Source organism: Lygodium microphyllum, chromosome 2 (assembly GCF_053477565.2).
Source record: "Lygodium microphyllum isolate KBCC chromosome 2, Lygodium_microphyllum_v1.1.10, whole genome shotgun sequence".
Classification (NCBI taxonomy): domain Eukaryota; kingdom Viridiplantae; phylum Streptophyta; class Polypodiopsida; order Schizaeales; family Lygodiaceae; genus Lygodium; species Lygodium microphyllum.
In genome coordinates, this window is record NC_141136.1 from 122,755,039 (window position 1) to 122,770,017 (window position 14,979).

Here is a 14,979-nt window from a genome sequence, read left to right on the forward strand (position 1 = left end):
TTTGAGCTTTAGATTGATGAGATCACTAACTACATAAAAGAGGAGAGGAGTTTCAACTTGGCATGTATTCATTTTCCACACATCAAGTCAAATTCCCAAGACATCATATTTCACTTTGGACCCATGGTTCAAGCGGCACGAGACCGCCCAACTCACCTATGCATCATTGGCAATTCTAGAGAGACTGTCACCAAACATACCTAGAAAGCCAAATGCCAGATAATAGCTATTTAATACCTTGGTCACTATAGCTCTTATGTGCTCAACTCAAATGCCCAATAGATCATCTTTCACTTTGGACCCATGGTGCAAGCGGCACGAGACCGCCCAACTCACCTATGCATCATTGGCACTTCTAGAGAGAATGTGTCACCAAACATACCTAGAAGAGCCATATACCAAGTAATAGTTATTTAATACCTTGGTCATTATAGCTCTTATGTGCTCAATAGTGGTCTAGGCCCCAAGCCTAGCCACATTAGTCTAGACATAGATAGAGCGGCCCTAGATCATCTTGCTATCATATATGATATGCAGCAAACCCTCAATGCCACATGAGATTCTTAGAGCAAGGTTTATTGCAACATCCATGGAGGCAGAGACTCTTTTAGATCATCACTTTTATACACAATTTCTTATTTAGCAGAGATCTCTCTCTCTCTCTCTCTCTCTCTCTCTCTCTCTCTCTCTCTCTCTCAACCCCCCAATAGACCCTATTCTAAAGCCAATGTCCTCTATCACCTCTCCCTATCAATGCAAGGACAACACCTAGGGGAGAGGACTAGACATGAGTGTTTGCCCTAGCTTCAAGATATAAACCAAAGACTTTTGAACAAACCTGGGAGTGTCAACCAAGCTAATAGTTCAAAAACCAAGCATGTGGGAGGAATACCTACCTCAATGAGTTTGCAGCTTGGAAGTCAAAAATATAAGCTTGAATGATTCCATTGCCAAAATGGATACATGCTTGGATGAGTTAAGAGGAATGAATGGTAATTGAGGTTGCTACAACTATGAAGACTGAGGATGGAGTTAAGAAAGTAATTAAAAAGTGTCCAAGAATTATAGAAAGAGATTAAAGGAAGAAAGAAAGTAGATAAGCAAGGTGCGGGAACCACTATTTATTCAATAATAAAAAAGTATTCAATCTTGTGCACAAATAGGCAGCCATTGATAGGTGCCATGAAACATGAGGAGCTAGATGAAAATCACCAATCAAGTTCAAAGTCATATAAGCTAGAGACCAAAAGGGTTGATAGGGAAAGTGAGGGTTCGGCTGACCCCACCAAGATACATAATAACCAAGGAACTTTGGAGATTGCAAATATAAAGGCTAAAGCATGAAAGCATTCAGCATGCTTCAAGGGAGCCAAACCCAAGATCACAAATGAACTCACACCAACACAACTAGGTTAAATTACCATGGTGAAGGGGCCAAAGCCATCAAAGCAGAGTCCAAAGAGCCTGAGCATAAGGATACTTTTGGGTCACACGTGTTGTAACTGTTGTAGCTTGTGGTCTGTTTGTGGTTTTTCCAAAGGGCACCCTAAAGTAGATTGTAACTTTAAAAAATGAGATTTGATGTTTTGCCCTGCATACCCTCTCCTACAAGATATTAATGCCACCACCTTCTTCTGAATGAACCATATTCCAAAAAGAAATAGTCTGTCTAGACCATGATATAGCATGCTAATCTATCTCTTGAAAAGATTATACCATTATTTATGGAGGAAACCATTATATAATATCAATGTGGACACTAGTATGACAACAAAAAGCATTTAATTGACCATTAACAAGATGGGCCTCTCAAGCAAGTTTTGAGACTAAATAAATGATTTTGTGTCAGATAAAGCTAAAACTTGCTGCTTGTTCATTACCAATCTAGATTTTTCATCATTTTCCAGAAAGCCACTAGTCTAGCAAGTGTTATATGAAGGGCTTGCAATGAGATGTACCTGCAATAAAGATTTTGAATACCCATTACAGCCATATTGCAGAAATGAAAAGTTTTGATTGTTGAAGAACTTTACAAGCACAGTGAAGGCCAAATCACACGAGGCACAACATTTGAAAGGGGAAAATGACCTAATTGTACTACAGAAAGACTTAAGAATACAAAAAAGATACATCTTTTCTTCTTTTTTTCTGGTTTTCCTTTTTTTTTTTGTTGGGTGGGATGGTGTCGGGGGAGGAGAGACTGTTTTTGAGCATGTATTCATAAGACTGTATACAGCACTAAAGACATACAGCTAAACCCACTGAAAAGTACTTGTGGGCATTGAGAGTTCATTCCTTGTAGGAAGTTGAATACTGGATCTTAGGCCCTCTGTCTGTCAAAACCAAGAATATGGTCATGGATGATCTGTCATCCAGGACTCGGCTCTGTGTCAACAAACTGTTGTACAACACATCCGGATACACTATCATACACTCTTATAATTTGTGAGTACTACCTCCCAAATGTGCCCTTAGTAGGGCACATACAATGTATTGCACAAGGGGGTTACCGAAAGATTTTACCTGTATCACCTAGATTTCCATTGACTGAACCAACAGAGGGTGAATTCCAAAGTCCATCCCAATCCAAGCCCTCCACATTTTGCCATGCATTACTTGCAGTCACAGTAGCACTCTTTTTCTTCTTTGATTCTATTTCTGTCTGTTTTGTGGAAGGTTCGCTCCAGTGAGGCTGCTGTAAAAGTTCGGCCTGCTGAAAGGACAAATTGGAGGGAAGATCAAGGAGAATATCAGGCTCCAGCAATTCAAATATGGGAGCATCTTCAAACTTGAATGTGCTTGATGGACTTCTCCCTTCGTTTGGAAGCAAAATGCTGCTGTCACTGAAACAAGATCCACTTCTGACATCTCCTTCACTGCCAAAACTTTTAGCAGAGCCTGCTTGTTCTTTTCCAGTTGGTTCATCTGCCTGCCTACTCTTCTCAAGTGCAGCATCTGAGAGCAAGGATTGAGAACTACTATTTGCTGACACCTGAACAGTAGGACAGCTTCTTGGAGCAGATAAAACTGGTGCTTTCTTTCCTGTGTAAGAAGAGACATTGGTCAGAATACAAGCATTTCTCTTTCTCTTTATGAGACCAACATCACGTGAATTCAAGTCCACCGTCAGTATTTTCAAAAAAAAAAAAAGGTAATTCTCTATTTTTCATGGACCTTCCACATTGATCAGAACGGAGAACACATCTTCTGACATTTTGCAAGCAACAGATCATGCAGCAGTCAACTTAAATCTATATAATGAAAACATGAAGCCTTTATGTCCTTGCTCATGCATAAAAATGATGATATATGTTCTCAATGGTGTTTTGGTGCCCTTTTGTTTTTTCTGTCTACATGTTTTTGTTTTCATGTTATATGTCAATACTAGAAAAAGGAAACATGCAAGCACACCTTGTTCAAATGAAACTTCATGTTTATCTTTACTCACACTTCACTTTGTCTGTTTACCATCCAAAAAGTTGGAAAGCATCTTTATTGGACAAACTACGCCTAGTGGAGGTATTTAGACAGAATCCAAACAAGAAGGTATGCCCTGGAGAATCTCCATTCAGCAAAATTGGTTTTAATAAGTTGGAACAACCTCCTTGTTTACTGCAAGCAAACGAACATGTTTTAAGAAAGAGATCAACATGTGAAGACAAGAGTTAAGCATTTCGCCGTGATATTTGTTGAGCTGCATAAAATTTCCTTCTAAACTATCATATTTTGTGGCATTTTTGGTTTTTGAATGAGACATGAGACCTTTTCTGGCTCCAAAATGTTCTATAAATAGGGACTCAATGTGCACACCACTTTCATCCCTGATTCCCAAGTCTTGTGCCAAACTTCCATCACCTTGATCATCATTGCCTTTATCATAACATTCTCCTCTGGCCTCTGAAGCTGCCACTCAGTGCTGCATCCTCTCATAACCAATAGGAGCTGCTGCCCAGCTGTCCAAGCTGCCAGCCAGCTGTCGATTGCTGCCATCCAGCCCAACCTGCTTCTGCCAGTGCTGCTGCCACCTACTGTCAATGCCTCCCTGTACTCTGGAGGTCTCCTACCAGCTACAAGTTCTCTGCCTTCTCCATCAGCATCCACAGCTGCCATCAGTCATCATCAGCATCAGGGGGAAACTACACATGTGGCTACTATGGAAGGACACATAGTGAACATTATAGTAGAAGGGGGATACTTTTCTCCGTCTGTTTTTTGTTCCAGGCTGCTGTCCAGCATTGTGTGCAGCAGTCATCTACTGTCAAACACTCTCCAAGTACCTGCATTTTGGCTGCCAACTGCTCCTCAATATCTCCTTCTGCATCAATTGGTTTTCAACTGCTGCATTTCATCACCCTCAGCTCCAGCCCTCTGAATCAACATCTTCATTGGTGGGTTTTGCTGCACTAAAGATCCATGCACAGAGAACAACACTTTCCAGCACTCTCCCTCAGCCCACTCCCACAAAAGACAGTGGTTGTTGGACAGCTCTGCTACTTGAGCACCCACATGTCTCTACCCTCTTCATTCATTTCGTTACTACATTCATTGATCAGACACTTCTTCTTCTTTTGCATTCTGTGTTCTTGCCTAAGTTCACTGTATTTTAGTTATGTTTGTACACTCAATGTTTTCTCTGCAGACCCTAGTGTATCTTCACATGGTAGCATAGCCAATGGTCCTCTAAAGAATATCCTTCACAGCTATCTTGAAAAGCTTGGTTTGCACGAGCAACATGCAACTAACTCTTAATGTATCAAACACCACTTTCTTGGGAGACTACAGTGTCTACTTAAGCTTCTCCTTCATTGGAGACCATGAGGTTGAATTAATCTGTCAATGAAGAGGACAATGCATCATTTCCCTCTTCTTCAAGTTCTCTAAATGTTGAGAGGATGATGGATGCAGACTTCACTAAATACATGTGTAGAAGGTGGCCCAACTAATCTCCTCAGTCTTCCCTGTACACTACAATAGGAGCTGCACACCAGTCAAGAAATTCTGCACTTGGGGCTAGCCACTTCTCAGCTCGAGGAGGACATACCCCTTTCAACACGACTAGAGACCCATGGTCTTCATCTCAACCAAAACCAGTATTAGATTCGTATAATCCATTATTTGAGTGAGCTGAACCCTCTTTTATGCTTATTTTGATATGCAGCAACAGGCTCTAAGATATTTTGGAGATGAAGACCAATCTGTATTTAAATGTTTAACAAAGAAGGCTCTAGATTCTAGAAGCAGAAATGTGCCTACAGGTCTACCTGCTGCCTTACAAGTTATCTTCTGTTCATATGAGCATGGTCTTGGTGCTACTCATTTTCAATTCCCTCCCATCCCTCTTGTTACGTCCTTGGACATCCGGATAGGCAATAGTAGAATTGGTCACAATGTTCATGAAGTGACTTAGTGAGAATGCACTAAGGGCACTTCAGGCCCTATTGCGCACATTCATTGTGTGATCACCACTCTTGGCCTCTTGGCCCATTGGCCAACGCATCTGTACACCAAGACGGTGTGGGCTACTGGTATAGGATGGCAACCCTTGGGATGCGGTCATGCTCCCACGCTCAAAGGTGAGCCCCTTTGGCTGTATGGATAGGAGGTGAGTCTGATGTCCAGTCCCTTTAATGGTGAGTATGGCTTCTGTCATGTCTCGAGTGCAAGTTGGATCTTAGGGGGACATTTCGCCTCCCTTACCAAATGATCATTTAGCTCCTCTTCCTTATGCTTTCAAAGGCTTAGGATTAGACCTCACACTTGCTTCTTCTACCTTAGGTTGTATTCCTTGTTGGGAATAAAGGCCTCGGGCCTTTAAATGTGCTCGGGTGTGAACACACCCTTAGCACTTGTACTTACACATATATATCTATCTAAAAACCTAAAGGTACTGACTTGTCATTGTACCTGAAAACGTGCTCACTCTCTACTCTGCTCTCTCGCACTCTCTCTATCTCTCACTACGCGTAACAACTGTTTGCCTCAATCTCCGTGCCTAATCAATCCCTACAAACTGGTATCAGAGCGTAAGGTGCTGCAGACAATCGTCAGGCTGAGGCAAAAGACCAGCGTGGTGACGAGACAGCTCAAAGACGAGCAGGAAAGTCACAGGCATGAGCTACAGGCAATAGGTAGCGAGAGCAGCAGTCGACTGCAACAGGCGTGGACCAGGCATGCAACGGGCTGCAGCGCTGACGAACATCAGGCGACGCTGTAGATGAGCTGACGACTGCAGCGCTGACGAATGAGGAGGCTGCTGTTGCGTGACACGAAGGCAGGCTCGCGCGAAACAGGGACAGGGTGCCGGACTGCACAGGCAACAACCACGCCACATGCAGGCAGCCGACGGACAAGTCCCGCAGACAGCGCGTGCAGCAGTCGGCGGGCAGCTTTCGTCGGGACAGGTCGCACATGGCGGGAAAGTCGAACTGGGTCAATAGACCCCGTCACACAAAAAAAATTTAATCGTTTTTTGTTTAAACAAAAAATTCAACTTTTACCCCTTTCTTGACGGGGTTTCGTGCACCAGGCACAAAAAGGCCAGATTTGTGCAATTTTGGCCCAGAAATGCACATGCTATATGGACTAGACTGGAAGAACTGTATGTACAGAAGAGTGCTGCAAGCAAAGTGTATTGGCTGAAAAAGCTTATGGATTTGCGTATGAAAGAGGGTATAGCAATGTCTACTCACTTGAGTGAGTTTAACTCCATTTTCGGCCAGCCGGTTGCCTTAAAGTTCATGATTGATGAGGAATTTAAGGCTACTTTCTTGCTTTGCACTCTACCAAAGAGTTGGGATACATTTAGGACTGCTATGAGCAATTCTAATGTAATCTTGTTGTATGCTGATGTAGAGAGTGCTCTACTTATGGAAAAGATGAATCGGTAAAACAATGCATCTAGCAAGTCTTCCAGTGCTTTGCATACTAGGGGCAGATCGCAGCAAAAGAGTAAATATGATGGCAAGGGATGCAGTAAATCACGTGGCAAAGATGTTGAATGCCATCATTGTGGAAAGAAGGGTCACTTTAAACGTGACTGCTACAAATGGAAGAAAGAGAAAGGAAAAGGCAAGAAGACAGATGAGAGCAAGGAAGAGAAGAAGGACAATCAGCCTAAGAAGAGCAGTATAAAAATTAAAGAGGTGAATGTAGTCACTCCTGACAGTGACAGTGGGAATGATGTACTCTGTCTCTTCACACTTTGGTGCATGTGCTTCACTTGCAAATACAGATGATGACATGCATACCTGGATTCTTGATTTAGGTGCTTCCTTTCATGTCACCCCTCATCGTGAGTGGTTTTCCGCCTATACAGGGGGTCGACATGGTGTTGTCCATCTTGGGGACAACTATGCATGTGAAATTGCAGGTATTGGCAATGTGCAGTTACAGTTTCAGCATGGCTCTGTCTTTACACTTCACCATGTACGGCATGTACCTCAGCTCAAGAAGAGCTTGATTAGCACACGGCAGCTAGATGATGATGGTTTTCATACCACCTTTGGTGATGGAAAATGGAAGATTTGTAAGGGATCTAGGGTTATTGCCAGAGATTGCAAGAGTGATACTTTGTATCCACTTCATGTATCTAGTGTGCATGACCATGTTGTTGCCGTGACTGAGCAACCAAGCGTTTCTTTGTGGCATGGCCGGTTGGGACACATGAGTCAAACAGGAATGAAAGTGCTTTCTCGTTTGGGTTACTTGCCTTGTCTTCGTTATGCTGATTTTGAGCATTGTGATCATTGCATTTATGGCAAACATGCACAGACGTCTCACAAAAAGTCTCTTTCTTTGAAATCTTCTCCTCTAGAGTTAGTACATTCGGATGTATGTCAAATGCCAGGATTATCTTTAGGGGAAAAGAAATATTTTGTCACCTTTGTCAATGATGCTACACGGAAAGTATGGGTTTACCCTATTCGTAGCAAGGATGAAGTGCTTGATAAGTTTAAAAAATTCTTGGCATTGGCTGAAAATCAGGCAGATAAGACACTTAAGTGTCTTCGCTCTGACAATGGTGGGGAATATGTGTCCAAGGCCTTTCAAACATTTTGTGACAACAAAGGGATAAAGAAGAAGCTCACTGCCCCTCATAATCCACCCCAAAATGGAGTTGCAGAGCATACGAATTGGACCATACAGGATAAGGTACGTACAATGCTGTCTCATGCTGCATTACCCCATGGTTTTTGGGCAGAGGCTATTATGACAGCCATTCACTTGATTAATCGGTCACCAAACAGGTCTTTTGGGGGAGGGAGTTTGACAGATGACTCTGAAGAAGACCATAAAAGCCAGAGAAAGCAGACGGGATGAATGAGCACGAGTGTCCTTTCACCTCCCAGCCTTGCCTAGTATATTGCTGGCGAGACCATCGTGATCCGATTGCCAGCTGTCAAACCTTGGTGAGTCCTACTATTCTTGGACTCACTTCAGTTCTAGGCTCCCCTTAACCCCGTTCGGGCGCCCAAGAGCCCGGACGGTCATCCTCGTGCGTGTTCCCCTTGATTTACCTTAATGTCACATTAAATGTCACTTTAATGTCACATTCAATATTTGTGACCTTAATGTCACATTAAATATCACTTTAATGTCACATTAATGTCACATTTCCTTCCCCTTAAGAATCGGTTTCGTCCTTGAAAACGATACTTGGAAGGTCTAACTGTAAATCGGGAAACCTTTTCTTTAAAGTACTTACTCGCTCCCATGTTGAGCTTTCTTCTGAATAATCTTTCCACTTAACCAAACATTCTTGATAAATAGTATTCCTTGTTCGTCTATTACGAACATTTAATATTCTTTCTGGTTCATGTGGATTAGATTGGTCATTTAATAGCTCCTCAATGTCATCATTTAAGATTATATTATCCAAATCACCCAGCTTCTTCCTTAATTTACTTACATGAAAAACTGGATGTATTTTACTACCAGCACGTAGTTGGAGCTTGTAAGCCAATAGACCGATTCTCCTTCTTCAAAGGAGATGTCTCTTCGGTGAGGATCTGCATATGCTCTAGCTCGGTTTTAAGCCTTTTTAATATTTTCTTGAGCAAATTTTAACATATTATTCATATCCTCCAAAAAATCTTTGGCTACCTGAACCTTTTCCTTATGCAGTCCTACTGCAAAAGGAGCTCTGGGCTGAAACCCATACATTAACATAAATGGACTATATCCAGTGGAAGAGTGCTTGGCACTGTTATATGCAAACTTTGCTATCGGTAGATACTCTTCCCAATTAGTTTGCCTTTTACTTACATATGCCCTAAGCATATCTTAAAGAATTTGGTTAACCCTTTCAGTTTGCCCATCTGTTTGCGGATGATCCGCCGTACTCATGCTAAGTTTAGTATCCAATTTCCTAAATACAGCACGCCAAAATTGGCTATCAAATTTTCTATCCCGATCAAAAACTATATTTGCCGGAAGGCCATACAATCGGTATATGTTCTCTACGAGCAATCTAGCCAGTTCTAGTGTTTTAACATCAGTTGAAGTTGGAATGAACCTAGCCATTTTGGTTAACCTATCCACAATCACCCACACAGAGTCGTGCCCCCTTTGTGTTCTGGGTAAAGCAACAATAAAGTCCATGGAGATACTCTCCCATTTTGCCGAAGGAATCTCTAGTGGATGGAGAAGTCCTCCCATTTTCAATCTTTCAGCTTTATTAACCTGGCATTTATTACATTTGACCACATAGTCAAGGACGTCCTTATTCATTCCAGGCCAATAGAACTGCCTTTTAATAAGACTATAAGTCTTATTAACTCCTAGATGTCCCGCGCTAGGGGTATCATGACACTCAAAGAGTATCTCGCGCCTTATTTCTGTATCTTTCGGGACACATACCCTACCCTTGTAGAGTAAATAACCATTATCAATGGTAAAATTCTTCCACTTGAATCCAGTTTGAGCAACCCCTGATGCTCCATTTCTTTGTTGAACATCGTTAGATATTCCTTCCTCAGTAGAAGCACTTTCATTTGGATCCCCATTTTTTATTGCTTCCCATATGTTGGAATATGCCGGATCAACCTGGCATTTCCCTTTTGAAGATTCAAGCAAGTTAGAAGTGAACTGAGTAAAACTCAATTCATTAATGATGGGCATTCTGCTGAGTGCATCAGCTACTATATTATACTTTCCTTTTCTATATCTTATCTCATAGTCGAACTCTTGGAGGAGTTCGGCCCATCTAGCTTTACGCCCATGTAAATCCGGTTGATCATTAAGCCACTTAATGCTTTCATGATCCGATAAAATCAAAAGTTTGGCACCATACAGATAGTGCCTCCATTTCTTGATTGCATGTACTATTGCATACAGCTCCCTCTCATAAACAGAATAATTCTGTTTTGCACAGTCTAATTTCTTGCTTTCAAAAGCAACTGGTCGACCTTCTTGTAATAAGACTGCACCTATTGCCTTATCACTGGCATCAGCTTCAACCACAAATGGTTTATTGGGATCCACAATTAATAGTACTGGAGTTGTAGCAATAGCTACCTTAAGTTTTTGAAAGCTTTCATTTTGGTCTGTTCCCCAATTAAAACTTTTTCCTTTCCCTTTAAGTTGGTCAGTCATTGGAACAGCTATTTTGGCATAATCTCGAATGAATCTTCGATAAAATCCAGATAAACCTAGGAAGATCTGCAGCTCTTCCAGGTTCCTTGGAGATGGCCATTCAATAATTGCCCTTACTTTTTCTGGATCCATGTTGATTCCCTCTTTCGAGATAATATGTCCCAAATATTTGACCTCTTGTGCAAAGAATTCACATTTAGTTTTCTTCGCATAAAGGGAATGTGTTCTTAACAGTTGGAATATTAATTGTAAGTGTTCCAAATGTTCTTCTCTTGATTTACTAAAGATCAAGATATCATCCAAAAAGACTACTACAAAATGTCCTAGATAGGGCCGTAAAACATTATTCATCAGCTTCATAAAGGTAGCTGGTGCATTAGTGAGGCCAAAAGGCATCACCAAAAAATCATAATGCCCGTATCTAGTACAAAATGCTGTCTTAGGAACATCTTGTGCCTTAATTCTTACTTGGTGATAACCTGATCTTAAATCTATCTTTGTGAAGAATTTTGCCCCTTGCAATTGATCAAAAAGATCTTCCATTTTGGACATAGGAAATTTATTCTTCACCGTTATTTTATTAAGTGCTCTATAGTCAACACAAAGTCGCATAGAACCATCTTTTTTCTTTACTAATAAAATTGGTGAAGCCCAAGGTGAATTACTGGGTTGTATAAACCCTTTATCAAGGTAATCCTTAATTTGTCTTTCAACTTCTTGATGCTGTGTTTCACTTAACCTATGCGGTGGTTTAGAAATAGGGTGTGTATCCTTATTTATGTCAATTGGGTGATTTATATCACCCCTATCTGGTGGAAGGACACTTGGTAAATCATAAGGAAACGCATCTTTAAAATCATCTAACAAACTACTTAATTCATTATTTACATTCAACTCACAAACATAAGAAAATTATTGCTTTATATTACAGAAAGTAAAAGTGTTCTGTACAGGAAGAGACCATAACATATATACCTCACAAACTTCCTTCTTTATCAGCTTCTGATAAGCTTCAGTAGAACACAGCAAAGGATTATTAGATACTTCGTGTTCACCTTGAATAACAAAAGTCTTACCATCCCTTTCAAATTCCAGTGTATTATGGTGATAACTACGTTTTAAGGATGGTTCCAATCCCCATAGCCACTCCCTCCCTAGAGCAATATCCGCTCTTTCCATATTCATAATTTGGAAATCAAGTTTATCTTTATATCCTTGAATCTCAATTTCCAAATTGGATACCATTGTATCCCATATTTTATTGTCTTGGCCTTGCATCATACGAACAACATATTGATGCCCACTCTTTTGTTGGGGAAGTTTCAATTTTTTGACAAGTGCATAATTTATAAAATTATGTGTAGCAGAGTCATCAATCATGACTCTAACCCTCTTTCCAGCTATCAATCCATGTACTCTAACTAAATCATGTGGCTCAAAAGTAGGCTGCCACATAGAAGTTGACATACAACACTTATGTTGTACATCCATGTGCAAGACCTCTAAAGATTTGTACTTTTCATGCCCCTTTAATTCTAAGGTCTGCACTACATGGATTTGTTTTTCTTTTCCCTTGCCCTTGTCCTTATCCTTTCCTTTGTCTTCTCCCTTTTTCTTTTGAGAGCAATTCCAAGCAGCATGGTTAGGGGATAGGCAGTTGAAACACAACTTTTCTTTTTTGGCTTTATCATAGTCATCAAGACTTAACTTTGGCCTCACACATGGTTTCTTTTCAAAAGGTTGTTTTTTACCCTTAAAAATGGCATTTTCCTTTTAAATTTGCCCACAAATTTTGAGGTTTCCAATTCCTTAGATTTGGGCTCCGTATCAGTGAGACTAGTGAGTGTACCTGGACGCATACTATCTTCATTAATTAATGCAAATTTAATTGCATCTTCCAGCGTCTTAGGTGAACTCCTTTTTACTTCCTTTTTACAGGCTTTATCTAGTCCCCTAATGAATCCTCTTGTTTTTTGAAATTCATCTATTCCTTCCAATTTGAGGATTATCTCACGATATTCCTCCAGATATGTCAGCAGGGGTCTTCCCTTTTGTCTGACATAATCCCAATCTTCCCAATTTCTTTCCATTTCATTTTCAGGAAGGAATTCTTTCAAAAAGACGGATTCAAATTGAGCCCAAGTTTCACGTATTTTATTTGCCTCCTTTAAAGTTCGCCACCACTTATATGCTTTGGGCCCCAAAGTTAAACTAGCCTCCAGTGCTTGGAGATGTGGTGGGGTATTTTTAAGTTTATGTAAATCTTCCCATTTTTGGAGGAAATTAAAGATTGTATCTTTATTTCTATCTTTTTTCTCCCCGTGAAACTGAGGGGGTTTCGTATCCTTTAAAATTGGATTATCCCTCAACTTATGGTGGGGTTCCTTAGGATCTCGCATAGTCACATCTAAATCTTTCGATGAAGATGAGACATCCGAGGTTTCTATCTTATTTTTATCTCTTTGTAACAATAAAGATAATTGAGATTTTATTTCAGTGAGTGTTTGGGTTAAAAATTCCATTTGAACCCCCTGAGCTTGCACACGAGCAGTAAGATCATCAAATTGTTCTCGTATAGCAAAAAATTATTCCCACTGTTCTTCTTGCATCTCTGGTTCATGGGGATCTACCATAGGGTAGTCCCCGGAACTAGAACCTTCCATTACTCTCTCTTTCTCTTTTTCTGTCATTAATACACTAGAATTGGAAAGCAAAGATAAGAAATTTGCATACAAAGTAAAGTACTTTCCTGATTTTAATGGCAGGCAGTTGTTGCTGGTTTGTAAATAAACCCGAAGAGTAAGGAACAAATTTTATCACCCGAACAAAGTCGGTCACGCAGGAAATAGAGCTTCTTTGCAGAAACGACTAGTATTTAGCCCCCTTCTTAATAATCACGCAGGCCATCAATGCACCTTTCCTGAACTTGTTCTCTGCTGAGCTTGTACTTGTGATGCAAGTGCGGTCGACTGATCACACATGCATCAGAAAATAGCTTCAGTTTCAGCCTGCGAAAAGGGGAAAAAACGTGTGGTCCGTTGGTGCGTTTACAGACGGCGGGCTCCAGCCAGAATCCGTCGCGCGATCCAGCATACAGCGTTTTTGTAAAGGATAGCTTCCCCACCTTATAATACGTGACGTAGGTAATCGTCACGTCAAATTTTATGTGACGTGTCACCATGTGCTTTAGACCAACGGCTTCACGACGAGACCCGTCGACTGAAACCCATCACCCATCGACTGAGACGAATAGCGGGACCCGTAAGACCCGTCGACTGAAACGAATCGTGAGACCCGTCGACTTTGCCTTTTCGTTGAAGAACTTCACAAAACCACACGACTAAACCCGTCAGCTCTGATACCAATGACAGATGACTCTGAAGAAGACCATAAAAGCCAGAGAAAGCAGACGGGATGAATGAGCACGAGTGTCCTTTCACCTCCCAGCCTTGCCTAGTATATTGCTGGCCAGACCATCGTGATCCGATTACCAGCCATCAAACCTTGGTGAGTCCTACTATTCTTGGACTCACTTCAGTTCTAGGCTCCCCTTAACCCCGTTCGGGCGCCCAAGAGCCCGGACGGTCATCCTCGTGCGTGTTCCCCTTGATTTACCTTAATGTCACATTAAATGTTACTTTAATGTCACATTCAATATTTGTGACCTTAATGTCACATTAAATATCACTTTAATGTCACATTAATGTCACAGAGTTCCCCAAGAAGCGTGATCGGGCAAGCCACCTTCATATGCTCATCTAAAAGTATTTGGCTGTGAGGCTTTTGCGCACATTCATAAAGAAAAACACAGGAAACTTGAGTCAAAGTCTTGTAAATGTATTTTCCTAGAATATGGTGATGAGGGTGAAATGGGGTATAGATTGTGGGATCCCGAGAAACGGAAAGTAGTACGCAGCAATGGCGTTATCTTCTGGGAAGATCGCATGCACAAACAGCCCGAAAAGACTGAGGAGGTCCGTAGGGTTGTATTCCGGGAAGAAATACCTTTTGGACAGCAAAATGTGCCCGCTGTACAGCAGCAAATACCTGCTGTAAAAGAACCTATAAATGCAAGAAATGATGCTGGAAATGATCAGCCAGCTATTGCCCATGAAAATGAACCATTACATGTGCAGGAACAGCTAGGACAGCAAGCTATTAATGCTGATTTGCAGGCTGAAATGCCAGGACAGCATGCTGAAAATGGAAATTTGCAGGAACAGCCAACAAACAATGACCATTGGGTTAGGAGATCGTCTAGGGCTATTAGACAACGTGACAGGTTTATTCCTGGTGCAATTAATGTGGCTGAATATGTCATGCTGACAGACTGTGGTGAACCGTCTTGCTTCAAGGAAGCAATGGACAGGCAGGACAGCAAGAAAT

General features: G+C 41.2%; 1 protein-coding gene across 2 annotated transcripts in view; it reads right to left on the minus strand.

The window, feature by feature from the left end:
* Positions 1 to 1,914: 1,914 nt before the first annotated feature.
* Positions 1,915 to 14,979, minus strand: part of LOC148040267 (GATA transcription factor 26-like) — a 52,698-nt gene continuing 39,633 nt past the window's right edge. Inside the window, exons 8-9 of one of the 2 annotated variants that reach the window (XM_087698058.1) lie at positions 2,524 to 3,042; positions 1,915 to 1,958 (exon numbers count right to left, since the gene is read on the minus strand). In XM_087698058.1, the coding sequence (XP_087554184.1) occupies positions 1,930 to 1,958; positions 2,524 to 3,042 (548 nt within the window). In that variant the 3' untranslated portion in view covers positions 1,915 to 1,929. The other variant, XM_087698061.1, reaches the window with a different exon arrangement.